The sequence below is a fragment of the Carassius carassius genome, chromosome 21 (assembly GCF_963082965.1).
Source record: "Carassius carassius chromosome 21, fCarCar2.1, whole genome shotgun sequence".
Lineage (NCBI taxonomy): Eukaryota > Metazoa > Chordata > Actinopteri > Cypriniformes > Cyprinidae > Carassius > Carassius carassius.
The window spans coordinates 8,825,582-8,851,302 of NC_081775.1; the positions used below are offsets into that span (position 1 = coordinate 8,825,582).

Sequence of the window (25,721 nt, forward strand, 5' to 3'; positions counted from 1 at the left end):
AATGCAAACAGCTCCTCAGGACTGCAGCTCATCCTAGTTTCAGTTTGCTTTGTCCTGATGATCTGGTGAGCCTTACACAAATGTTTTGTTGGCCACCAAGTTTATTTATGCTCTTAGTGACGTCACACACACTAACAGATCACATCTGCAGAAACGACATTAGAGCAAGAGCTGAACGGGTCACTCCTGCAGGGCTGCACCTGTCATGAATGCCAGCGATTATCAGCTTAATTCATTTCTTATATATTTTGTAAAAGCAACTTCATTTTTGGTGACAATCAGTCCACGCGTGTTGAATTATCAGGTCTGATTGGTTGACAATATGATGCAATCAGAACTACAAGAAAAAATGATAAACGCAGCAGTTAGGGTGTTTCTCTCTCATGGTGGAAACGAGTTTCTATAGTGTACAGAACTAGTTTTAACTTGTTGTGAATGTAGAATAGCGTGTCATTTGCCACGTGTCTTGACATGCGAGCGTGACCGTCAAACATTCCCATCGTCCACATATTTACATAAATAAATATGGAAATGCAGTGCAATGGAATGCAAAAATGCGTTCTTTGTGAACGGCTTGATAAGCTTGTTTTTTATGCAAACAGCTGTACAGTTTCATATCAGGGTAAGACGGAAGCGGTTAAATTAGCAAACCCCCCCAGCTAGTGTTTTATGTTATGAAGGTGATAAAGGCCGAATGATTGATGTCAGGCTACTGAATTAATAATACTTAACGCACACATATTAATATAAATTAATTAATTGGTCTGTTCTCTTACTGTATCCCATATCACTACTTACCTTTATTGATGTATTTGACTGGTAACTTTTTTCTATTACAGTTTTCCCTCTTTTAAAGTATGACCTGATAAAGAAATCAGTCAAACACTAAAGAAACTATGACAGACACTCTGTCTCATTTCTTTATTAATATGCAACTAATTGCTGTTAGTACAATGTATAAATATTAAGAACAGAGACAGCAAGCTGAATTACACATCAAAACTCTGTTAAAGATGGCAATGTTATATCATAAAATAAGATTGAAAAAAATAAAAATCAACCGTTTTGAGTCAGTATTTGTAGATTTAAAGATGATTTTTCTTTTTTTTATGCACGTGCAGTAAATCAGTTTATGAGCAGCAGTCGATCCTTACTGCCAGACAGATTTCATTCAAATGATTTTTAAGGTTTTGGGAAGGAGGTTACTCTCTGTTCCCAGAACAATGTGTCCGGGATCATCTCAACCCACTGCGGTCCCAGCACACAAACATCATTTCCTCCTGTCTGGTGTTGTTGCCAGCAGTCGTCTGACGTCAGGCACTGGTTTTTAACACTGGACTGAGGAGGTTCACATCAGCCCAGCCAGTCCAGGTCATCAGCATCATCACTGTCATCACCGAACAGAGGGGCGGGAGGCGGGCGTCCTTTCAGACTCTGAGGAGATTCACACAAGAGTTTAGTTCCTGAACAAAAACACTGTATATGGCATTTACTGACTAGTAATCTCTGCCTTTGAGTCCTGCCCCAAAACTCACACTACTGGTTATAGTTCTGTGCAAGTTTTCATAACCTTAGTTGTACTATGCATTACACAGTACTATAATAGAAACACTGAATTTTCATTATGGAATCAATGCATCACAATGGGCTTTACATTTTAGAATATTAATTTATTACGATATATTGTAATTATTATTTTATTTATGACAACTTCCATGTGATTATAGTCAGAAAGGAACCATGATTTACAGAAGAACTGTTTTTTCCTAGTATCACAGATCTGTCTGGAGTCACAGCACGTTCATGGTGGGGATCAAACCAACAATCTTCTGGTAGCCAACTCTAAACCACTACACCGCATTCATTCACACTATACTAAGCAGCATACCGGGGAACTGTCAACATTAGGAGACAATCTAGACCTTTAATGACACATAGTTAATGAGGTTAATTACACATTTTCAAAACGACTGATTTGTCTAGAAAGGACATTTTCAGTTTTAAATGACAATCAAATAGTTTGTGAGAATGAAGAGCAGAAGAGGAGCAGATGGATGTGGAGTGTGTGTGTGTGTGAGAGAGAGAGAGAGAGAGAGAGACAGAGCCATGCTCACCAGCTCCTCCTCCTCCTCCTCCTCTTCATCGGCCGCTGCGGGTGTGTGTGCGGGTGCGGATGGGGGCTGGGAAGGGGCGGGACTCTGGAAAAATGGTTCCTCTCCATTTTCCTCTTCTACCCTCTCAGATGGACTGAGAGAGTAGCAGGGTGAGCACAGATGAGACGAGAGACAGAGAGAAACAGGACAGAGCGTCTGGATGACACACTTGCTCACAGTGAAGGTTAAGCGGGGATTGTGTTAGTTGATACGCTTAAGTTAATTTACAGTGTTATACAGTAACAAAGATTTCTGAGGTTTACCAACAATCAAAACAATTTTTTTTGTTTTGTTTCCTGTTTGTGCTGTCATGTGCTTTTGTGGGAATGAGACTGTGCATCTTCTCTCACATGAGAAGATGATCCATTACATAAATGTTAGGCCTATTTTACTGTGAAATGAAAACGCAGGCCTCATTTACTCACCTTCATTTTAATCTAATACTGTTTCTTCCGTGAAACACAAAAAGGAGATATTCTGAAGAATGTTCCAGCTGCTCTTTCACACAATGATCATGAGTAAAAACAAACGTGACAAATTACATACCATAAAAGTGGTTCATAGGATGTGTGCACTTTTTTTCAAGTCTTCTTAAAGGGTTAGTTCACCCAGATAGCAAATTTATGTAATTAATAACTTACCCTCATGTTGTTCCACACCCGTAAGACCTCCGTTTATCTTCAGAACACAGTTTAAGATATTTTAGATTTAGTCCGAGAGCTCTCAGTCCCTCCATTGAAGCTGTGTGTACGGTATACTGTCCATGTCCAGAAAGGTAAGAAAAACATCATCAAAGTAGTCCATGTGACATCAGAGGGTCAGTTAGAATATTTTGAAGCATCGAAAATACATTTTGGTCCAAAAATAGCAAAAACGACGACTTTATTCAGCATTGTCTTCTCTTCCGTGTCTGTTGTGAAAGAGTTCAAAACAAAGCAGCTGGATATCTGGTTCGCGAACGAATCATTCAGTTCACCAAATCGAACTGAATCGTTTTAAACGGTTCGCATCTCTAATACGCATTAATCCACAAATGACTTAAGCTGTTAACTTTTTTAATGTGGCTGACACTCCCTCTCAAGAGTTCAAACAAACCAATATCCCGGAGTAATTCATTTACTCAAACAGTACACTGACTGAACTGCTGTGAAGAGAGAACTGAAGATGAACACCGAGCCGAGCCAGATAATGAACAAAACATTGACTCGTTCACGAGTCAAGAACCGTTTCTGTCGGACGTGTCTGATTCGAGAACCGAGGAGCTGATGATACTGCGCATGTGTGATTCAGTGTGAAGCAGCCTGACACACAGAGCATCTGAACCGAACTGATTCTTTTGTTGATTGATTCTGAACTGATTCTGTGTTAATGTTATGAGCGTGGGTAAACCGAAGGCTTGAATCAAGGGCAATCATCGCAAATGAAGTCATTAGGTAGAGCGCAAAAGAACCGGTGAACCGTTTTCTTCAACCGGTTTATTGAATCGAACTGTCCGAAAGAACTACTGGTGATTCGAAAACCGATGCAACCGGTTCTTCACTCGTGAACGAGTCAGTCTATTGTTCGTTATCTGGCTCGGCTCGGTGTTCATCTTCAGCTCTCTCTTCACAGCAGTTCAGTCAGTGTACTGTTTGAGTAAATGCATTACTCCGGGATATTGGTTTGTTTGAACTCAGAGGGAGTGTCAGCCACATTAAAAAAAGTTAACAGCTTAAGTCATTTGTGGATTAATGCGTATTAGAGATGCGAACCGTTTAAAACGATTCAGTTCGATTTGGTGAACTGAATGATTCGTTCGCGAACCAGATATCCAGCTGCTTTGTTTTGAACTCTCTCTCACAACAGACACGGAAGAGAAGACAATGCTGAATAAAGTCGTCGTTTTTGCTATTTTTGGACCAAAATGTATTTTCGATGCTTCAAAATATTCTAACTGACCCTCTGATGTCACATGGACTACTATGATGATGTTTTTCTTACCTTTCTGGACATGGACAGTATACCGTACACACAGCTTCAATGGAGGGACTGAGAGCTCTTGGACTAAATCTAAAATATCTTAAACTGTGTTCTGAAGATGAACGGAGGTCTTACGGGTGTGGAACGACATGAGGGTAAGTTATTAATTACATAATTTTGCTATCTGGGTGAACTAACCCTTTCAGTCATGCAAAAGCAAATTATTCACTTTTCTGTCCTGCTTGAAGCCTCACCTGGTCACTCTATGGGCCCTATCATACACCTGGCTTAATGAGTGTTTTTGCTAGTTTCAGCCCGACGCAGTTCTCATTTTCCTGTCCTGCACCGCGTTGTTTAAATAGCAAATGCATTTGCGCACATTTGTGAGCCCATGGATGTGCTGGTCTAAAAAAAGAGGTGTGTTCAGGCCTTCAGGTGCATTGTTGGCACATTGCTATTTTGAGGAACTGAAAATAGACCAACTCAAACCTAGTCTAAAGTCAATGGCGCAATATATACATGCATTTTTTGTTATTTAAAGAGCATGTGAATAGAAAATGCACCTCTGGGAGGGTCAACAATATGCGGTCACTTTGCTTATTACACAGAGGGAAGCGCAGCAGCACACGACCAGGCCAAATATTAAAAATGAAAGGATTACAGTTTACAAGAATATTATTGTGTAGGCTACATAAATATAAAACTGTCATAATGGATAGTCATTGCGTGTATCAGACTTAGCCTACCTATTTGCTCGCGCATGAGCAGATCCATTCTCTCTCTGGAGATGCGTTCAGTCTCTGCGCCTTAAAATTGCGCCGTTTAAATCGCCAATCCGCCACGGAGTGAGCACTGCTAGCAAAAGTGGATTCGGAAACACTTTAAACCATGCGCTTAGATCATTAAAATAGGGTCCTATGCTTCATTTTGTGGAAAAGAACAGCTGGAACACTGCGAAATATCTAGGTCAAGAGAAAAATAATTGTGTATTTATGCTGGTTTCATATGGTTTTTAATTTTTTTTGAACAATGTGGAGATGAGTAAATGCTGATTTTCATTTTTGGGTGCATCTTCTTTAAACAACCTGGAAAATTAATCTACTGTCCCAATGACATCGTGTTAGCGGTTGAGTGTGTACCTGGAGAGCAGTGCAGACGTATCGCTGGACTCGTCCTGGAGAGCTGGAGGAGGTGGCGGTGGGTTCTTGGGAGGTCCACCTAATGTCATGTGTGTGCTTTCTGCTTCATCTGAAGGCCCTGAAACACTCTCATCAGTTACCTTCACTTCCTGTGTGGGACTAATCTCCTCAAGTGGCTCTGTGGTCACTTCCCGTTTGGCTGTGACGTCTCTTTCAGTCTCTTCTTGGTGTCTAGTTTCTGCGCCGCTCTCACTGATCTCCTGATCTTGCACATTGTGTTCTGTAACTTCCACTTCCTTCTCTTCCACAACTTTCTCTTCACTCTTTTCTTCTACAACTTCCTCTTCACTCCTGTCTTCTTCTCTTTCAAGTTCCTCTGTTTCGTCTTTCTTCTCCTCTGCTGGTGAACCATCTTTCTTCTCCTCTGCTGGTGAAACATCTTTCTTCTCCACTTGCTGTGGTGCATCTTCATACAGGCCTGCAGAATCTCTCTCTCTCTGCTTCTCCTCCTTTTCCCCTGAGTCGTTTACATGCAGCTCACGTCTAGGCTGAGCGTCAGTCTCCCTCTCCTCCTCATCCTCATCCTCGTCTTCCTCTTCTTTTTCACTGTGTTCAGATGAAGATCTCTCCTTTCTTGTGAGCAGCTGCAGGGTGACACTCTGTGATTGGAGGAGAAAAACACACGTTGTGGCATCTTTTATTGGCAGAATGAATGTTTTGAGATTCAGAGCACAAAGCTGACATTGTGTTGGACAGAGGTTTGCCAGACCTTGATAGTGCTGACCAGCACTCGGAGTACAGCACTTCCTGTGTAGGTCTCGCTCAGATCAAACTCCCCTCTGAGAGACTGAAACACTCCATTCATCACGCGCTTCACCTGAAAACAAACACAGCTGCGCTTAGAAAGCGTGATCCACGCAGACTATGCTTACTTATAGGATGCAAATCTAAATTGTTTCAGACCCCAAACTTTTGAATATTAGTGTATAAATAAATTAATAAAAAATACATTTAAAAAATTTGACATTAGGTCAACAGTACCAGTAATCAAAATTCACGTTACATTTATTTAAATATTTTTATTTTATTTCAATTAATAAATTTACTGTCATACTTCCTTACAATTCATTAACTTTATTATACACAAAATTTATGTAAAGGTTATTAAAATAAAGCATCAAATTAATGCACAGTATAATAACACCAGCATTAAACATATAGGAAAAAACAGCCAGAAGTCTACAGTTTTAAACAGTGATTCAGGAATTTACACTACACTTGGTAAATCTTGTGCAGATTTATGATGTTTGCTCCAAACTGAGAGACTCTGAAGCATCATATTGAGACTGACAATACAGCATATACCTTCTTATTATTCCCAATTATAATTATATCTTTGTTTGTTGATGTGATAGAGTTGGAGTTGTAGAAGTCTCACCTCTTCTGCCGTGTCTGTCTGCTGCTGCTGCTCCGTCAGTTTCCTCTCCAGCTCAGAAACCTTCGTCTCTCCCTGCTGCTTCAGCAACGCCGCTCTCTGCTCCAGCGCAGAGCACTGAAACACACCGCTCTCAACAGGTTACACAGCCCATACACAAGTCCTGAAGACACTGTGAAGTGCTTCGCCAACTATTGACTTATTGTTTACACATTTTTATTGTTTAGAAGTCATTTCGATTTAGAAGTCTTGAAGATAGAGTAGAAAAAGGGTCAGAGAGAGGGTAAAAGATAGTTGGGTAAAATTAAATAATGACTATTTTTGGTGCAAGAAAAATAACATTAAAAAAACAACAGACTAACATTGAAAGAATGAAAGAAGTTCCATGTAAAAAAAGAAAAATTTAGTCCTTTAAACAAACTTGACTTGATACAAAGTATTTTTATGCTGACTAGAAAGCGGTGAATCTGGTTTCTCTCAACGTTTCACCTTTTCTCTCAAGGCCTGTAGCTCTTCTCTCTGGTCCTGCTGCTGTAGGGAAAGCTGTTCCTCTGATTCACGGGACTGTTTGAGTGTATTAAACTATGGACAGGAGATCAAAAAATAAAAACCTTTTGATTAGATAAGTGATTGTCTGTTCAACCGATTAAGCAAAAGGCTAAATACGAATGAGTTTAAGAAGGCTTTTCTTTCCAAAGTATTATAAACAAGTGTGGACTTTCTTGTGTATGTGTGTGTGTTTGTCTTCATTGAAAGCATAGCCCTGCATCATGAAAAAAATATACATCCATGTGAAAATGGGCTGAGAAATGAAAAACTAGTTGCAACCTGCTCAGAGGAAGACAGGAATCATGGGTTTTTTTTTGGCTGATTAAGGGATAATTCAAGACTTAACCTTACTAATGGTTGTCGAAAGCAAAAATGCTACAAAACACAGACTATTTCATGAGAAGGCTTGAAATGCTCGAGCAAAACAGCCACATCTTTTGGAATCAGCTCCCCAAAGTGAGTGAGAAAGGAGTATTGGATTTGATTGGGCACATGGTGAGGTGTGTGTGAACCTTGTCCTGCAGCTGTGTGAGTTTGAGCTGCAGTGTGTCTCTGTGCTCTGACAGTTCAGTCATCTCTCTCCTCTGCTGTTCACGAGCCGCTGCCAGAGCCTGATCACACTTCACCTGCCACTCCTTATCCAGATCGGCCTGCAGCTGAGACAGCTACACACACACAGGCACACAAGTCAAACTACTTACTTAGAAAACATATATCAAGTGTCAACAGTTTTAAACACCCAGTTACTGTTAGGAACAGGGAAGGAAAGTTGCCATGTATTCAGCATGGATCTGTTCTTGTCATCATGTACCTGTTCAGCTGTAGCTTGGTCTGTGCTTGTTCTGGCTTTACGTAACTGGCTCCTGAGGTTGTCTAACTCCTGCTGGCCCGCCCTCCTCACTTCCTCCAGTTCCTCATCGCAGCGCTGTCTCTCCAACTGCCACTTCCTCTTCCTCTCAGAGAGTGTCTGAATCAGAGTTTAATGCACAAGATGAGGATTCAATTATTTGTTGTTTTCCCCTCACACACGTACACACAGACAGAAGTGTGAGTTACTCACTCGTTCCAGATTGTCTTTCTCGGTTTTCAAGTCCTGTAGCTCTTCCTCCAGGTTGTTGAGTTTGTGCTCCTGTTCCTTTCGTTTCTGTTTCTCCATCTTGTATTGACTCTGCACTCTGTCTGCCGTCTCCTTCAGCTCTGAAACACACAGATACAGATACTTACATCAAGAAACTAAAAAATAAACTATAAACTCAAAAGATAAAACAAAAATTATTTAAAAAAGGCCAAATAAACAACAAAACAAAATACAAAAATTAAAACAAAAGAGCAAAGCAAATGAAAAAAAAAACAAGAATATTAATGACATGAACAAAAAACACTGTAAACAAAATATATAATGAAAGAAAAACAGGAATTAACAAAATAAACAAGAAAACTAAACAAAATAAATTGTAAACAAACTATAAAACAAAAGAAGAATGAAAACAAAACAAAAAAGAAAAACAAACAAAACAATTAACCAGAAAACAAAAAATGTCACCCCAAAATGAAAAAGAGATAAGAATAAAAGCATATTTTAACTTGAGACAATTTTGCCTTTTATCGTTATTTTAATAATAATTTTCATAAAATCTTACCCACAAATTCATTTATGCATCATGACAATATTTATGATACTGCCTTTAATTATAAATTGTTTAAATATTTAAATTCTGTTTAAGAATACAGTAATACAATAATAAGAATCATTGAGAATAGTGAAAATATTGTGAAATTCACATATTTATTGTTAAGTACATATTTTTGCCGATTTCGATTTTGGACAAAAGAGATTTTGCTGCAAAGAAACTAGAAACCAAGCGATGAACAGATCATGTGACAGTGAATGACTCCTGGTTCACAGATGGACATGGTTAGCTGGTTCTCACCCAGTATCTGCGTCTCCAGTGTTGTGGCGTGTGTGCTGTGCTGCTGACTGTCCTGCAGAGCCGAGTTGAGTTTGGTCTGCAGAACTGCGGCCTTCTGGTGCTGAGAGCTCAACTCCAGCTGCAGCTCCGACACACGCGCCGTGGACGACGCCAGCTCCTCCGTCAAACGTGCCTTCCAGAGAGACCACATGAAACCAGCTCATCCTTAACTCATGCTACAACACAACTACTCTGATGAAATGATGATGGGATTGTAATGGAAAGAAAAAAGATACAAGGAAACACAACCGGTGACAAGATGATATGTCAAATATGGTGGTAGACCTATCTATCTCTGCTGAAAGCTGAATGCTGATTGGTTAGTGAGTGGTGCTTGTTAAAACACAGAGTGAACAGAAAGAGAAAAGGGAAATGCTTCACTGAAATAAGTGATGGGAAACAGTGAGTGAAGACTATGAAGAAACGTATGAGGCGGGACAGCGCTTTTGCTCACCTGATCCCAACTCAATTCCTGTGGCAGAGCATGCTGGGAAAAGAGAGCAGTCACCACTAAAGGCTCTCAGCCAATCAGAGCAGTGTTAATTAACCAATCAGAGCAGAGATACATGATTAAAGGTAGAGCTATTTAGGAGTTTTTGCTGTTTCATGAACACCAGATTAAAATGAGTGTGTAAAGAGAGTGGTAAAAACAGGAATTCAGGAACTCAGAATCTCTTTTAGAGAGACTATGATGGCTTTTCCAAATGGTTAGGCCTTGTTCAGGTCAAAAACTAAGGCAGAATCATGCATATCCTTCACAAAAAAAGGCAAAACAATAAATAAAACTCGCCTAAAGTGATTGAATGTGCTGCAGCTTTGCTCAAAAATGACTGTGATTTTGCAGCATTCATTTATTTTGTATTACAGTGTAAACCCACCAATAATCATAATGTACTTATATAATTAGTGTTAGTGACAGTAAGAGAGAAATAATCGGAATATTTTTATGCACAATTGTATATTATTTAAACAAAAACTTTTATTTTGGATGCGATTAATCGCCCAGCGCTACTCATATCAGAACATTTCTTTCCTTTCCAACACTTATAAACCTGATGGTGTCAAAGTCCCAGCGCTATATATACTCTGTCCATTATATTGCTTCACCACTCCTTAAAAATGGTGGAAATTCAGACAAACTTATACAAAAACCTGCTGCGAAAGTGTAGAGTTTGTTGGATTTCGAGTTAAATTTGCACCATCCTGGAGCAACTCTACTGAAACACACTGGGAGTTGAGTGTCCTGTGCGCTTCACCCGAGCAGCGCCATGTGACTGTATGCCATGTGAAGATGCTGCCTAAGAAGAGCACTTCAGATCAGGCACCTGATGTAGTCATCAGCTCATGTAGGCAGCATAAAACATGGCAGCTCACTGAAGCTTGTGTGTGTGTGTGTGTGTGTGAGGGATTGGACTGTTTAATAGAGTTACCTTGTCTTGCTCTGCCTGCAGTATTCTGGCCTGATTCTGTTCACTGCTGTTCTTCAGAGAGTCATTTCTCTGCTCCATCCGCAGATTACTCTGCTCCAAATACCTACACGAACACAAACACACTCGAGTCACAATCGTATTTGACATGATCGTCAAAACAGGACAAGAAGTGACGGGGATAAGTGCAGGTAACTATGTAAAAATACAAAACATGGAAAGATAGAAAAAAGTAAGAAGTCAGATATGAAGTGAGAGTGCTGACCTCTGGTTCTGGTTGATGAGCTCTCCGATCTTGCGGTTCTGCTCCTCGATGCGGGAGCTTTTCTCAAAAACCTCTTTCTTCAGACATTCATTCTCCTGAAGTCGCACGACAAAATATTTCCGCTTTTTAAAGCATTTCATTTTGATTGACTGAAATGTTATTTATTTTCATTTGACATTTTCATTAGCTTTCTATCAACTCATAACCCGTCTGTAGTTCCCTCAAAAACTGCAAGTACTGAAAAATTTGATTGGCCAATCACTGCTCACCTGCCAATTAATTTACCTGTATGATTCTCTGAATGTTGTGCATGATCATTGCTGTCTCCATGGATACGTTCGATAAGCCCAACGAAACGCTGCCTTGCTTTTGTAGGTCATCAATCTGAAAAAGAAGAGAGAGATTTCTCAGAGATTATATAATGTAATAGTTACTTAGAAATAATGACTTGTATTATACCAACCTTCGAAGACAAGTGGTCCAGTTTGTCTGCTACTTTCCCAACAGCCAATCGGATTTCAGTGTTGTGTTGTCGAGCCTCTGTCATCAAGAAGGATGTGACATCACTAGTTCCTTAAAGACACAAACAATCATTCACAATCCCAATCTTAAAACATTCACATCTGCAGCTGGTAAGCAACAAATAAGTGCAATATTTACGTCAAAGCAGGAAGATTTCGTAGGTTGTATAGATTTTGTAGTGCACAGCTATGATCTTTACCTTGGTAAGGCACAGTCTGTGTGGGGTACATCTGACTTACAGGCTGAAAAGAGGAAATCACAGTCAAGGGGTTTTATACTTGCACAAGCCGTTTTTTACAATAGACGTTAATGAACTACTATCTAGTCTGTAATAACAAACTCTGTAATTCATTTGGTTGCACCATTTGTTCTTGAGGCAGAATGTGTAGCTAGTAAGCACTTTACTAAAGTAATGCATTAAATCTGCATTTAAAATTTATATAAAAACTAAATACTGAAACAAAACACATTACATTTTATTTGACACACATGCACTGTTTAATAAATCAAGTGTGTGTTAAAGAGATGCTAACAATCATTTATTTACATGTTCACTCTCAAAAAGCAGGCGAGTGTAAAAATAATGTCTAAAGAATTGAAGTTTGTCTGGTAAAACATGAGCTTACTGATGCGGAGTTACATTTCAAATTTTATTGTACAATGCAAATAGACATACTGCACGAGTCTGTGCCTCTTCGGGTTGCAACTAAGCTATGTTCCACACAGCTGGTGCAACTGGCAGCAGATCACTAACAAACAGCAGGAGCAAGAATACAGGTGCTGGTCATATAATTAGAATATCATCAAAAAGTTGATTTATTTCACTTATTCCATTCAAAAAAGGAAACTTGTACATTATATTCATTCATTACACACAGACTGATATATTTCAAATGTTTATTTCTTTTAATTTTGATGATTATAACTGACAACTAAGGAAAATCCCAAATTCAGTATCTCAGAAAATTTGAATATTGTGAAAAGGTTCAATATTGAAGACACCTGGTGCCACACTCTAATCAGTTAATTAACTCAAAACACCTGCAAAGACCTTTAAATGGTCTCTCAGTCTAGTTCTGTTGGCTACACAATCATGGGGAAGACTGCTGACTTGACAGTTGTCCAAAAGACGAGCATTGACACCTTGCACAAGGAGGGCAAGACACAAGGTCATTGCAAAAGAGGCTGGCTGTTCACAAAGCTCTGTGTCCAAGCACATTAATAGAGAGGCGAAGGGAAGGAAAAGATGTGGTAGAAAAAAAGTGTACAAGCAATAGGGATAACCGCACCCTAGAGAGGATTGTGAAACAAAACCCATTCAGAAATGTGGGGGAGATTCACAAAGAGTGGACTGCAGCTGAAATTTTCAATTTTTAAAATCAGGCTCCCAGAGTCTGGAGGAAGAGAGAAGAGGCACACAATTCACATTGCTTGAGGTCCAGTGTAAAGTTTCCGCAGTCTGTGATGGTTTGGGGTGCCATGTCATCTGCTGGTGTTGGTCCACTGTGTTTTCTAAGGTCCAAGGTCAACGCAGCCGTATACCAGGAAGTTTTAGAGCACTTCATGCTTCCTGCTGCTGACCAACTTTATGGAGATGCAGATTTCATTTTCCAACAGGACTTGGCCCCAGAACACAGTGCCAAAGCTACAAGTACCTGGTTTAAGAACCATGGTATCCCTGTTCTTAATTGGCCAGCAAACTCACCTGACCTTAACCCCATAGACAATCTATGGGGTATTGTGAAGAGGAAGATGCGATATGCCAGACCCAAGAATGCAGAAGAGCTGAAGACCACTATCAGAGCAACCTGGGCTTTCATAACACCTGAGCAGTGCCACAGACTGATCGACTCCATGCTACGCCGCGTTGCTGCAGTAATTCAGGCAAAAGGAGCCCCAACTAAGCATTGAGTGCTGTACATGCCCATACTTTTCATGTTTATACTTTTCAGTTGGCCAAGATTGCTAAAAATCCCTTCTTTGTATTGGTCTTAAGTAATATTCTAATTTTCTGAGTTATAATCATCAAAATTAAAAGAAATAAACATTTGAAATATATCAGTCTGTGTGTAATGAATGAATATAATATACAAGTTTAACTTTTTGAATGGAATTAGTGAAATAAATCAACTTTTTGATGATATTCTAATTAGATGACCAGCACCTGTAATGATCATCACTTACTCACCCTCAACCTGTTCAAAACATGCACGAGTGTCTTTGTTATTCTGAAGAATGTCGGTAACCAAACGGTTAGACTTAGACATATACTTAGAAGTCAACAGAAGAAAGAAACTCAGTTCAACTTGAGGGTGAGTAAATGATGACAGAATGATTTTTCACATCACTGGTGAGCCACCCACCTGAAAGGCATGTAGTGCTCCGGGATTCATGGGCTGGGGATTGGCTGTTGCCATAATAGCCGGTAGAAGGGCCGAAGCTGGAATAAAGAGAGTAAATACAATGTCATAAAACTAAAATTAACTGTATAGCAGCTGAGCATTTGTCTGCTGGCTCTGTAGGTTTACACTAATTTTCATTATGAGTATATCTAAAAAAAAAAAAAAAAAAGTGCATTATTTTACAGTATGTTACACTGATTTGATATAGGAGTTACCCTGCAGTGAAGGTGGCGGGCAAGAGGAGATGTGCACAGGCTGCGGTGATGGTGCACTGCTGTGTTCCTTGATTCTGGACACACTCGGGTCCTGCAGCAATAACAGGATCAGAGCGCATGAGGATCACACTGGGTCTCTTTATTATAGGACACAAACATAAATTACAGTGGCAGATGTTTGTGCTGTGTCTGGTTAGGAGAGCACTGTAATGAAGTTCTCAAAGAATGTCTCACAAAAGCCTTGCCTCGAGTTCGGAGTCGCTGGAGTCTGGCTGTGAGGGCGACGAGGCCGGGCCGGTCATGAAGGGCAGCAGTGGCTGGCCCATTCTGGCCATGCGTGAAATCAGTTTAGCTTTAGTGGCGTCAGGATTCTGAAGACATTGCAGAATATGTCAGACAACACACAGACGTATTTATTCCACTGCAGAAGGTTTATTACTATTAGTGAAGCACTGATATTAAAATTCTAGTCGATAATTATTTTCTTACTATGACTGATTACTAATAAAGTACCTATAAAATACGTTTTCGAAAGTCTCCTATTCTCACCAATGTTACATTTATTTGATCGGAAATACAGTAAATTACTAAATATTTGTGATTTCATTTAAAATGGTTTTCTAAAATGTAATTTATTCCTGTGATCAAAGCTGTATTTTCAGCATCATTCCTCTAGTCCTCAGTGTCACATGATCCTTATAATAGAAAATATAGGCCTGAAAAATTACAAACACATTATATTATCAATATTGACAGATACTGATTTGATAGGCTAATATAATTTTTAATGTTGGCCAATAATTACGTTCCTGATATACTTTGCACACCTATTTGTTATGAATACATATGTTCTCCACTAACCACTAAGTGTTTTTATTGTAGTATTTATTTACAATAAAAATATGGCTTAATAAAACAAAAAATGTTAAAAATCAAAGTGTGGTTAAACTGAAAAGAGCCAAATCTTACACCGAGCTGTTCACTGAGGGAGTCTGATTTCGCTCGAAGAGGCAATTCACTGTAAACAAAGAGGAAACAGCAAACCTCCATCAAATATTATTAATGCAAACAGTAATCTCCGGTCAAGCTGCAACAGAAGGCCTGTGGGACACACCTGGGTTTGCTGGCTTGTGGGACAGTGCTGAGGGGCTGGTTGAGCTCGGAGGGGGTCAGACTCTCCACGCTGGGAGCAGGAGACGGAGCCGCCGAATCTCTTGAGCTTCCATCCTTTGCAAACTTAGCCTGAGCATGCATCAAGAGAGAAAACAGATGAAGAGAGCAGGGCTGGATCTTAATTTACATATTCTACAACACTATAAACTGTGTCTAGGATGCACAAGCACATACCTTTAGTATGTATTGACATTATCCAATGTACATTATACAGTCAAACATGAATGAAGGGAAGCTCTGAATGTGAGAATGACGTACCCGACGAATCTCGGCTTCAAAGACTAGCATGCTGTCCGGTGGGACACGGTTGGCAACGCCCTGAGACCCGTACGCGAGACTGGGTGGAATCACCATGAGTCGCTTTCCACCTTTCCGCATATTTAACATCCCCTCCTCCCAGCCCTGAGAGACGGACAGACGGAGAGAGAGTTTTAGACTCCATCTGAGTGATAATGACACATGTAATCCACTTCCCCCTCACCTTAATGACCTTCCCAGCCCCGAGCTTCAGTCTCAGCAGCTTGTCTTTATTCAGATTCGAATCAAACATCTGGAGAAGAAAAGAAAGAATATATTACAAAGCTAGGTAGCTACAAATAAAACTATTTATCTACACATTACTTCATATAAAATAATTTATCAATAGATATTTCATAATGCACATAAACTACAGTCCGAAAGTTTTTTTTTTTAATATAAAGATTCATACTTTTATTATGCAAAGACACATTAAAGTGATCAAAGGTGACGGCAAAGACGTTTATAATATATATATATATATATATATATTTAAATATATATATTTTGGAAATGAACTCTGTTCTTGTGAACTTTTACCCACCAAAGAATCCTGGAAAAAACATTGAAAATAAAAAACAAACAAAAATATGTTTCTTGAGCCGCAAATCAGCATGATGCTGAAAATTCAGCTTTGCATCACATGAATATATTACATTTTAAAATAAAACAGAACAGTTATTAATTGTATTAATATTTCACAATACCAATGTGTTTAGTTTATCTTTTTAAATAAATGCACCCTTGGTGAGCACAAGATACTTCTTTTAAAAAGGGAACTTACTGAACCTTAATGTTGTTCTACAATTCTCATAAAAAAAAAAAACATGTTTACACTCAGAAGAATTTTAATCAGAATTCAATCATATTCTCATAAAATATGCATCATGCAAATACATTGACTTGCCTAGCGCATACTACATTTTGGATCATAATGGCATCTTGTTTACTCACAAAAGCCATTTTGGACACAGTGCAAACATAAATGTGGTTATTGATAAAACATCTTTACCTGTCCAATGGTGTGGTTTTGAAGTAGCCAGCCCGAGTAGGCCACTTCTAAAGAGTCTCCGTTCTCCACAGCCTGACCCTCACCGAGAACAAGATCCTGGATCAGGACCGAGTCGAACGCACCGCTGCAGTTCACCTTGGCAAGACAAACCTGAAAACCATAAAACATAGAATTACAAACCACAAGAAGCTCCTTATGCAACACCACACGACGAAGAACCCATAAAATACAAACCTCTTTACAGAAGTCTGTCGCTGCTTTCTCGGAGTCAAACATCAGCGACCAGTTCTGTCTCTGGTCATCGTAAAACGTGCAGTAGTTACTGGGCTGGACCTGAATGTGAGAGAGATGATTAGAAAACAACCAAGCATTGTCTAACCTGAATTATGTGAATAAGAGCTCACGGTGAGGACGAAGCCGCTGTGGATCCTGGCGGCCGTCACCTGCTTCTGTTGACTGACATACAGCAGGATCTTGTACTGAAAAAGAGCGCAGACATGCAAATGTGTTAAAGGTACAAGATATTTGCAGTAAAATATCCAAAAACCACTAGGCTAGTGTTCTTAGTTTTATGTCAGATTGAAACCATGGCTTATCCGGTGCATACTGCCACCTACTGTATCGGACGTAGAAACCACATGATGACAACAGTGTCGTGGACAAATGCAGAAGTAGCTTCGCGACAAACTTCAACTAGAAAGAGATGCCGATCTCGCTTGTGTTTTACTCGACAGGTGAGTTGTTTTGATTTGTATCTTTACAGAAAACATATGCTATTATAACGATCAACAAGATTAGTATAATGGGGCATACACGCCAAACGCGGGGCAAAATCGCAAATCGTTGAACTCGCGTTAAATCCATGCTTTATCTTTCCATCTGATTGATGGCCGTCAGCGGTTGGGTAGAAGACAACAAATCCCATCATTCCACGCTCCTTCTTAGCGTCATCAAACCACTCGATTGTTATTGTTTTGATAGTGCGCCCTCTAGTGGCAGGTCCTACAACCTGTACCTTTAAGAACGACTCAATCAAAAGAACAAAAACGTGATCATTCTAACCTCTTTAGTTGAATGATTTCCAAGGACCGCAGCTCCAAGCTTGCCTTGTTTCACATACTGTCCGTTAACACTGCACAGAAAACACCGTGATCACTGCATATCTCGATTCATACCATCAGTCTGCAAACTGTACATCACTTCAGACAACCAGTGCTCAAGATAAACACTGTACATGGCACTTTGATTTGGAAGACTTTGGAAGTAAAATGTGCAGCACTACAGATCAGGTCAGGTTTCATGCTGTATTCATTACACTTCAAATTAAACAACAAATAATACACAAAATTAAAAAAAGGCTTCTGCGTCTTTTCCAACTTACTATCTGTATGCATGTACTGCAGTAGCAAAGAGAACAGCAGGAGAGTTTGGTGGAGGTGCACCCTTTTGGGTTAGGGGTCCTGTGAAACAAAACATATAAAGTATTATCGTTCTTTTATATTTATTATTTTTCCCTATGAGCTCCTCTTATGCTACAGTTCAAAGGCATGCAAAAGTATGCATTAAAATTATCAAAAGTGATAGTAAACATATTTTCACAATATGTTTTCATTGTTCATATCAAATTACATTACATTGTCCGCAAATCAGCATATTAGAATGATTTCTGAATGATCATGTGACCCTGAAGACTGAAAATGCAGCTTTGATCGCAGGAATAAATTACATTTTGAAATACACTTAAATACAAAACAGATCTTTTCAATTGTAATAATATTTCACAATATTACTGTATTTTTAAATCACATTAATGTAGCCTTCATAAGTCAAAAAAACAATACAAAAGAATCTTATCAACCCAAACATTTTCGGCCTAGTTTGAGTGCACTTCCACAGTTTTAGCAGATGCAGTTCATTCTTAGAATATTGTGGTGTCATTATTGTTTCAGAGACTATTGATATGTAGGTTTGTGTCAATATTTTTTGCCCGATGCAAACTGACATCAGTGCTAAATTCACAGGTGTGTTTGTGCCACTGGCTGATTTACAATGTTCCTTTAACAAATCAAGCACTAAACTAACACATTCAGCGTGTGCAAAAGAAGAAAGCATTTTATTTCTCTTGGATCCTGGTAATTAATTGTCCGTTTTTTTGCTGTTGAATCTTTAGAAATCCCCCTTTCGTTTGGAAGGGTTTTTGTGCTGTGCTTGCAGATTGGCTATTGTGTTAGATATAGTTTGTAATTATAAATGCTAAGGAGTTTCTAACTCCTCACCAATGTATTATTTTTTTTTAAGCATCAGTTCACACTCGCAGAGGCTCCTGCGGTCTTACCTGAGTTGGCGGGGTTCTTGCGGGGCTGTTTGGGAGCTGTGTACTGGAAAGACTCGTTCCCCTGGCTTGCTGCCTGATCCAGTCCAAACAGAGAGGCTAGCTTTGCTCTGAAGTCACAAAAGAGTAGCAAGTGAGCCCACCATTACACTGCTCCACTTGTGTGAGATCACATGAGTCTCTGAACGACGCTCAATTCTCAAATTAAAGCTAACCTAGTTTTGACTTTGAATGACTTTCTGATTAAACTTTAAACGGAGAACATCAGTGAACACCTGCAACAACATATGAAACCAGAACAAGTACGACTTCCACAATATCATCAGGAAGCTATAACGCATACGCCACTGACCCATGGATCTGTCTCCAGCTGTAGTCATTGTCCTGCTGTCCTGCCATGCTCAGCTGACCTGCTTCTGAGCCGGAAGCTATGTAGTGATAACCAGTCAATGAGCTTCATGCCACATTTCCAATTCCATGTAATATCAGATCTCTTTAGCAGCTCAGGCAGGGACTACTCCGCGTGACTGTGGGCGCCCCTGCTCTGATCCGGGACGTGTAACTAGCAGCATGTGAGCGGCATTAACACGCTGACTCTCCACCTCTCTACAATCCTTCTAAACAGCTTCATATTCCCTACTAACACACGTGGATGCCAGCACGGAATTTAATTTATGGATATAACACCAGGGAGAAGAAATGTAGTGGCTCCAAAATTGAGTGACACTTACAGAGGTTTGAAAATGGGCTCTGGGGGCCACAAAAATGGTTTAGGGAGTCTTTGTAAATGTTTAGAGAAAAATGTAAAACAATGGGCATTTTTGTATGTCCTTTAAGTAAATGATTAAAAAAAGCTATAATTAAATATAATAATAGAAATGAGTGATAAAAATATAAAATGTAAATAAAAAATGAACAGATTAAAAAAATATATAAGAATAAGTAAATAAATAATACATTTAAATAATAAATAAATCAGTACAGTACTATAATTAGTAAAAAAAAACAATGTCATAATGTAATGTAAAGCCTGACATTTAAATAACAGCCACTTTTTATATTATTTTATTCAAAATTTGTTTGAAAAAAAGGCAATTAGGCTTTTATGGCTTCTACAGTATGAAGATACAGGCGAATATAGAGCTCATACTCAAGGAAGAAAAAACATCGGAGTGTTATTATCCCAAACTGAGCAAAAATATGAATTATGGTGCAGTTGCTGATATTTATATAGACAAAAAGCTAAATTAAATCTTGATAGCCGGTAATGTAAATCTTTAACAGTATAACAGTAACTTTAATACTTTAACAGTATTAGAAGCATCAAATATGCAGCAGGGTATCACATAAACCATACATAGAAACTAATAATAGATAACATTCAAAATGTCTGAAAGTCTTACATTACATAATTTAAAATTAGTTCTGCAATTTCTTTGAGACTAATGCCATTTCATGTTCAGTAGTTTTTGGGGTCACTGGTGATGTTTAATTGGGCTGTGACAGTGTGGAGTTTTTAGTTTAGAACAAAAAAGCTATCTGCCATTGAAATACTTCACAGGCTGAGATGTTTGTAGTGGACTGGACTTGATCACATCAACACCTCAAACAGAAGAACTGTTGAAGATCACATGATCAAGGACGTCATGGAGAACATGTAATATTCAAGAGCTCAATGTCATTTCAGACGACTCACTTGTCCGTTTATGTGCTCTGAAACTAAAGTGTCTTCAAGTTGATCTGTCAGTCATAAAAAGCTGCACTATATCTGCTAATGTTACATTAACGTTATTAGCCAGTCAGTGACACTTCTCTTCTCTTTGGCATCAGAACTGTTTTTTCTTCCCCATACCGTCGCTTCATTTCAGTTTCGGTTTTACACATCTACTCCAACTTGATTTACACAGTGAAAGAGGTTTGTCTGATGAAGACAGTGTCTGTCCGGCAGGAACTCACCCTCCAGCGGGAGACAGAAAGTCTCCGTCCTCGTCGTCTGCTGCGAACATGGCCCTGACTGATCTTATTCACACCACGAGGCGAACTGAGGTGCAAGATGTACTTCTGTTCCAGATGTGAAGTAATGATCGCCTGCCCTGCATGCGGCGAGTGAATATTAACGTGTAATAATTCTCTACAGACGCTTCCTGGTTCTGCTGGTGTCAGCTGACGCGTCACCTGACAGCACACACTTACGTCACTCGGCACTTCTACGCAAACTCGCGCGCGAGAAATAAAAAGTGATTAAATCACATTTAAAAAGTGTAAAAAAAAATGTATGCGTTTATAGTTATTTTACTGAGTGGTTTAGATTTATTAATAATACGAAACTAATTTAAAATAAGTTATTAAGCAAAATGGATCTCCTTTATTTATTCCTCGTGTACTACGTACGTTTTACTTACATAATTAATTATTATTTATGTTATTATATTTCATATTATTATTTATATTTATTCCATGATGCATCAACTGTTGTAAAACTATAGTAAAACTAATATGAGTTTTAGCGGAAATGTTTCATAATCTCAATTCGATAATCTGTTTTATTTTTATTACGGATCCGACAGTTTGATTTTCATAACTAATACCATAGCAGCATCATTATATGATTTGCAATAGCGCTTTTACAGTGAAAGTAGGCCAGTGAACTTCTCCTGTTGCTAAGCAACCAAACTCTACACAAGCGAAGGCACGCGTTTGTTAACGCTCGCAAGGATGTGCTCTAATGTTTGTTTTTACAAATGAGGTAAGTGTATATAAATGTATATACATAATTATATTACTATTACACCAAATGGAGAAAACGAATCCAGTTCAAATAAAGCGTTAGCTAAGCGCTTTTCTTAAAGGAAATAAATGATTATCACAATAATAGGACGTTAAAGGGTTGTTCTGTTTTTTTTTTTTTTCACATTGTCATTTTATTCAGTAAATTAATAAAAGCATGTGTGGTTATTCGAACGGTTCTCACTAATAATATTTTATATGCTAGAATATTAACAGGCCAAAAAATACACTTTAAAGGAATATTTCACCCCAAAAAGTAAATTTGCTGAAGATTTACTCAATCTCAGGCCATCCAAAAGGTAGATGAGTTTCTTCATTCCAATAGATTTGGGGAAATTTAGCATTTCATAATTTGCTCACCAGTGGATCCAATGCAGCACAGTCTGGATTATTGTGATGTTTTTATCACCTGTTTAGACTCTCATTCTGACGGCACCCATTCGTTGAGCAAGTGATGTACTGCTACACTTCTCCAAATCTGTTACGATGAAGAAACAAACCCATATTAAATGGCCTGAGGATGAGTAAAGTACTGTATGTTTTCATTTGTGGGTGAACTATTGCTTTAAGTCTTTCCACTCACAAATCTGATCAGGTTCAATGTATTTCTTTGAAATCTCATCTATTTCCCTTCATTTTTCAGGGACTTTGAGGCCAGTGTGGCTGGGGCCCATTGTTTCAGGGTGCTGTGTTCGCACCCCTGCTGCTGGGACACCGAGCACCGTTGCACCAGAGGAATCAAACGCCACACTCCAGCACGCGTGAGGAAACACTCTCCCAAAAATGGTGCGTTTCCATTCCAGATTTCTGGATATGCTGCATAATTTCTTTGAGTCATCTACATCCAGTCCCTTTTTCATTCGATGTTTGTCTGTATAATGCCATATTGCTGTTCTGGTCTCTTGTAATACGAGCAGAGGACTTTCCATCTCTGAGTATTGTGAATGTCTCTGAATGGGCTGGACGGGGGAGACCGATTAAAGAAAGGCCACTGTACGGTGCTGACATGTCTGAGGCGTCTTTGAATGATGTCTCTTGTGTTTCTCTCAGCAAACAGACACAAGACACTCAGAAGATTAAGAGGTAAGTCTAACACATCACTGCATTAATACAAAAGTGATCAGAACTAGTATTGTTCTATCCTAATACTCACAGTCTCTGGTTATGGTTTGGCAGGGCACATCTTTCCTTTCCAGACATCATGTTGCCCAGCGATAAACCAAACAACATGGTCAAGGTATGTAGAGGCTACACTTGACTTCCAAAATATCTGTAATCATATCTGAATTATGTAAATCGTGACTCGTGATTGCAGTTAAATCCAGTTGACATCAGTGCTTTGATGGGCCGCTCTGAGTTGCCACAGTGTCCAGTGGTCATGTGGATTCCCAACCCGCACCATGAGCCTCAGTGGCTCCCTCAAAACAAGTAGACCTGACCTGACAATAAGTGCTTCCTATTGTATCAACAAGGTTTTATAAATCATAAAAGTAGCACTGCATATTATAGTGTTTTTAAACCACCTTTATGAGTTATCGATATTAAACATGTGATGACCATATGTCCTCTTTTTCCTGGACATGTCCTGGCATGTCCGGGGTTTCTAAATTGCCTTAAATGGCTGTGTTTTGGCTTTGTTTTCCTATGGACGTTCTCTCTACAATTCTCATGCATTAAATGTATGAAAAATGAAAGGATTGTAAATGTGTACATACTTGTTTTTAATGTTTTTTAATTGAAGTTATAAAAAGGTTTGCAGGAATTGTGATGTTGATGACCATTAAAACATGTTATCACAGTCTGGGAAAAGGGTTAACTGATGTGTGGCATCTGTTTTTCACTACGAAGGTCGAGATCTCCAAACATCACTATAAAAGAGTTAGTCTGCCTTCCATCTTGTCAAATGACAAAGCCGTCCATAGCGGTGAGTGACCAGGCAAGGTTTCTGGTATAATTATGCAGCCATAATAATTTAAGAGCATCATTAGAGTTAAGAAAATAAAAGTAATTTGGTAGATGCCAAAACTTTGTATATATATTTTTAAGGAAAAAAAATATTTTATATTTCATTTAAAATATGTATTGTTAGTATTAATACTTATTAATACTTAATTTTGGATAAATTCAACTCCTTAACAATAAATACATATTTGTCTCTCTGTATAATTATTACTTTTGTTTAAAATGTCTATTCAAAAAATACAGTCAAACCAAAAATTATTCAGACACCAGTTATATTTGTTTTATTTATTTTTTTAACTAGTGGGTGCAGGACACTATAGTGCATTTATGTAAGTGAGGATAGCAAAATAAAGTAAATTGTGACATATTATACCCAAAAATTCTTCATACAGTGGACTACCAGTAAAATTTAGGACCAAAATTATTCAGACACTTTCACCTGACCATGTTTTGCTTAAGTGTTTTTTTTCAATTGCTAATGCAACCTTTTTACACCACACACTAAACAAATGAAGCACTATATAAATTGGTATTATTTAATTGTGTTACATATTCATTACATACCTTTCTATCATCAAGATGAATTTGTTTAGACACAGTTTAACTCTAAGTTCTTGAAACATGTTATTACTATTTTTGAAACTATAGCGAATAAACTGACAATATGAGAAATGTTGAAGATGTCTGAATAAATTTTGGTTTGACTGTAAGTGATTTATTTACATTTTTATTTTTAAATATTTTTTGGGATAATCATGGAACACGCAGAAGTGTGTTTGTCTAGCATAATTCTGCTGTTTTTGATTGTTTATATTCAGTCCAACCAGTGGAAGAAATTGAATGGTCATAAAAGGAGAGGGAAGAGAGGAATGAACTCTACACAAGAGGGCGCTGGCAGCCCACGGTGGGTGGGCATTGGCTTTAATCCCATTCCTAAAACCACCCCACATCACCTCTCCCACAGCCGGGCATTCAAAGGTGAGCATACATGTGTTTTGGGAAAAAGCTACACTTTGCCTAACTGACGCATGTTAAATAAAATAATTTCTCAGTTACTAACTTAAAGGGATAGTTTACCCCAAAATGATGGGACTGTCCCTCATGTCTTTCCAAACCTTTATGACTTTCTTTCTTCTGTGGATCCCTAAAGAAGATATTTTAAAAACCGTCTTGATCCCACTGACTATTTTTATCCACATCAGACAGTGGAAGACAATGGGACACGAAACAACTTGGTTACCAACATTCTTCAAAATATCTTCTTTTGTGTTCAGCAGAAATTCATACAGGTTTAGACTAGAATGACATGAGCGTGAGTATAATATTTCATATATAATATGATATAGCATATTGTATTTCGGTGTGTCTATTTCTTTCTTCCGTTTCTTTCTGTCTCTCCCCCTCATCTGTCCACAGATAGTGGGTGGGGATCACTGGATCAGAAACTGCCGAGTCTAACCACACCACACCCAAACCCAAAGAGCAGCAGTGTCAGTCTAGCCTTGAGCCTGAGTTTAGGATCAGTACAGTGCTGGAGAGGCCACTGACAAAGGGTTTTAATCGTAAATGGAAAGTCTGTTCCATAAGTAGTTATTCGTGTCCAATGATTCAGTGCACTTTGTCTGGAAAGTCTATTCTTATTTTAACAGAGACAACAAATAATTAAAATGTAGCCTACATAGTTTGTTTTTCGCTACGTGAAGAGTTCATTTATTCAGGAATGTGTATTATGCTGATAAACTGCAGAGGTATTCAGATCCTAACTGAACTCATATATGCTAGATGAATAGAACTGCAATCAACAATTATCAACAAATATGCACTATTGTTTAAATGTTGGTTATGGAAAATGTTTTAAAAAGAACTCAATACTTATGTACAACCAGAGAATATTTAGTACAACCCGAATTCCGGAAAAGTTGGGACGTTTTTTAAATTTTAATAAAATGAAAACTAAAAGACTTTCAAATCACATGAGCCAATATTTTATTCATTTAGATAACATAGCAAATGTTTAAACTGAGAAAGTTTACAATTTTATGCACAAAATGAGCTCATTTCAATTTTGATTTCTGCTACAGGTCTCAAAATAGTTGGCACGGGGCATGTTTACCATGGTGTA

The 25,721-nt window shown here is 38.5% G+C and overlaps 2 protein-coding genes across 4 annotated transcripts; one reads left to right on the plus strand and one right to left on the minus strand.

Annotated features, from left to right (window-relative positions):
- Positions 1-1,256: 1,256 nt before the first annotated feature.
- Positions 1,257-21,020, minus strand: fkbp15b (FKBP prolyl isomerase family member 15b). Of its 3 annotated transcripts, XM_059503192.1 has the most exons (30): positions 20,807-21,020; positions 18,854-18,960; positions 17,900-17,978; positions 17,581-17,650; positions 16,923-16,997; positions 16,753-16,851; positions 16,519-16,668; positions 15,691-15,759; positions 15,468-15,611; positions 15,151-15,278; positions 15,006-15,054; positions 14,282-14,407; positions 14,037-14,127; positions 13,783-13,859; positions 11,619-11,661; positions 11,361-11,470; positions 11,183-11,281; positions 10,898-10,992; positions 10,636-10,738; positions 9,660-9,692; positions 9,167-9,338; positions 8,296-8,432; positions 8,047-8,202; positions 7,748-7,900; positions 7,176-7,268; positions 6,690-6,803; positions 6,021-6,128; positions 5,252-5,910; positions 2,115-2,247; positions 1,257-1,434 (listed from the first exon to the last, which is right to left on the minus strand). In XM_059503192.1, exons 1-30 carry the CDS (start codon positions 20,854-20,856, stop codon positions 1,354-1,356), a joined length of 3,603 nt encoding a protein of 1,200 aa, XP_059359175.1. In that variant the 5' UTR covers positions 20,857-21,020; the 3' UTR covers positions 1,257-1,353. The 3 variants fall into 3 exon arrangements, with proteins under 3 accessions (XP_059359175.1, XP_059359176.1, XP_059359177.1); XM_059503193.1 differs by lacking the exon at positions 9,660-9,692; XM_059503194.1 differs by lacking the exon at positions 2,115-2,247 and having other exon boundaries at positions 1,280-1,434.
- A 397-nt stretch (positions 21,021-21,417) lies between these two features.
- Positions 21,418-25,146, plus strand: LOC132097473 (uncharacterized). Its single transcript, XM_059503201.1, has 8 exons — positions 21,418-21,596; positions 22,281-22,423; positions 22,555-22,720; positions 22,814-22,874; positions 22,953-23,065; positions 23,486-23,561; positions 24,418-24,577; positions 25,016-25,146. The coding sequence occupies exons 1-8, from the start codon at positions 21,592-21,594 to the stop codon at positions 25,144-25,146; spliced, it is 855 nt and encodes a 284-aa protein (XP_059359184.1). The 5' UTR covers positions 21,418-21,591.
- Positions 25,147-25,721: the final 575 nt, after the last annotated feature.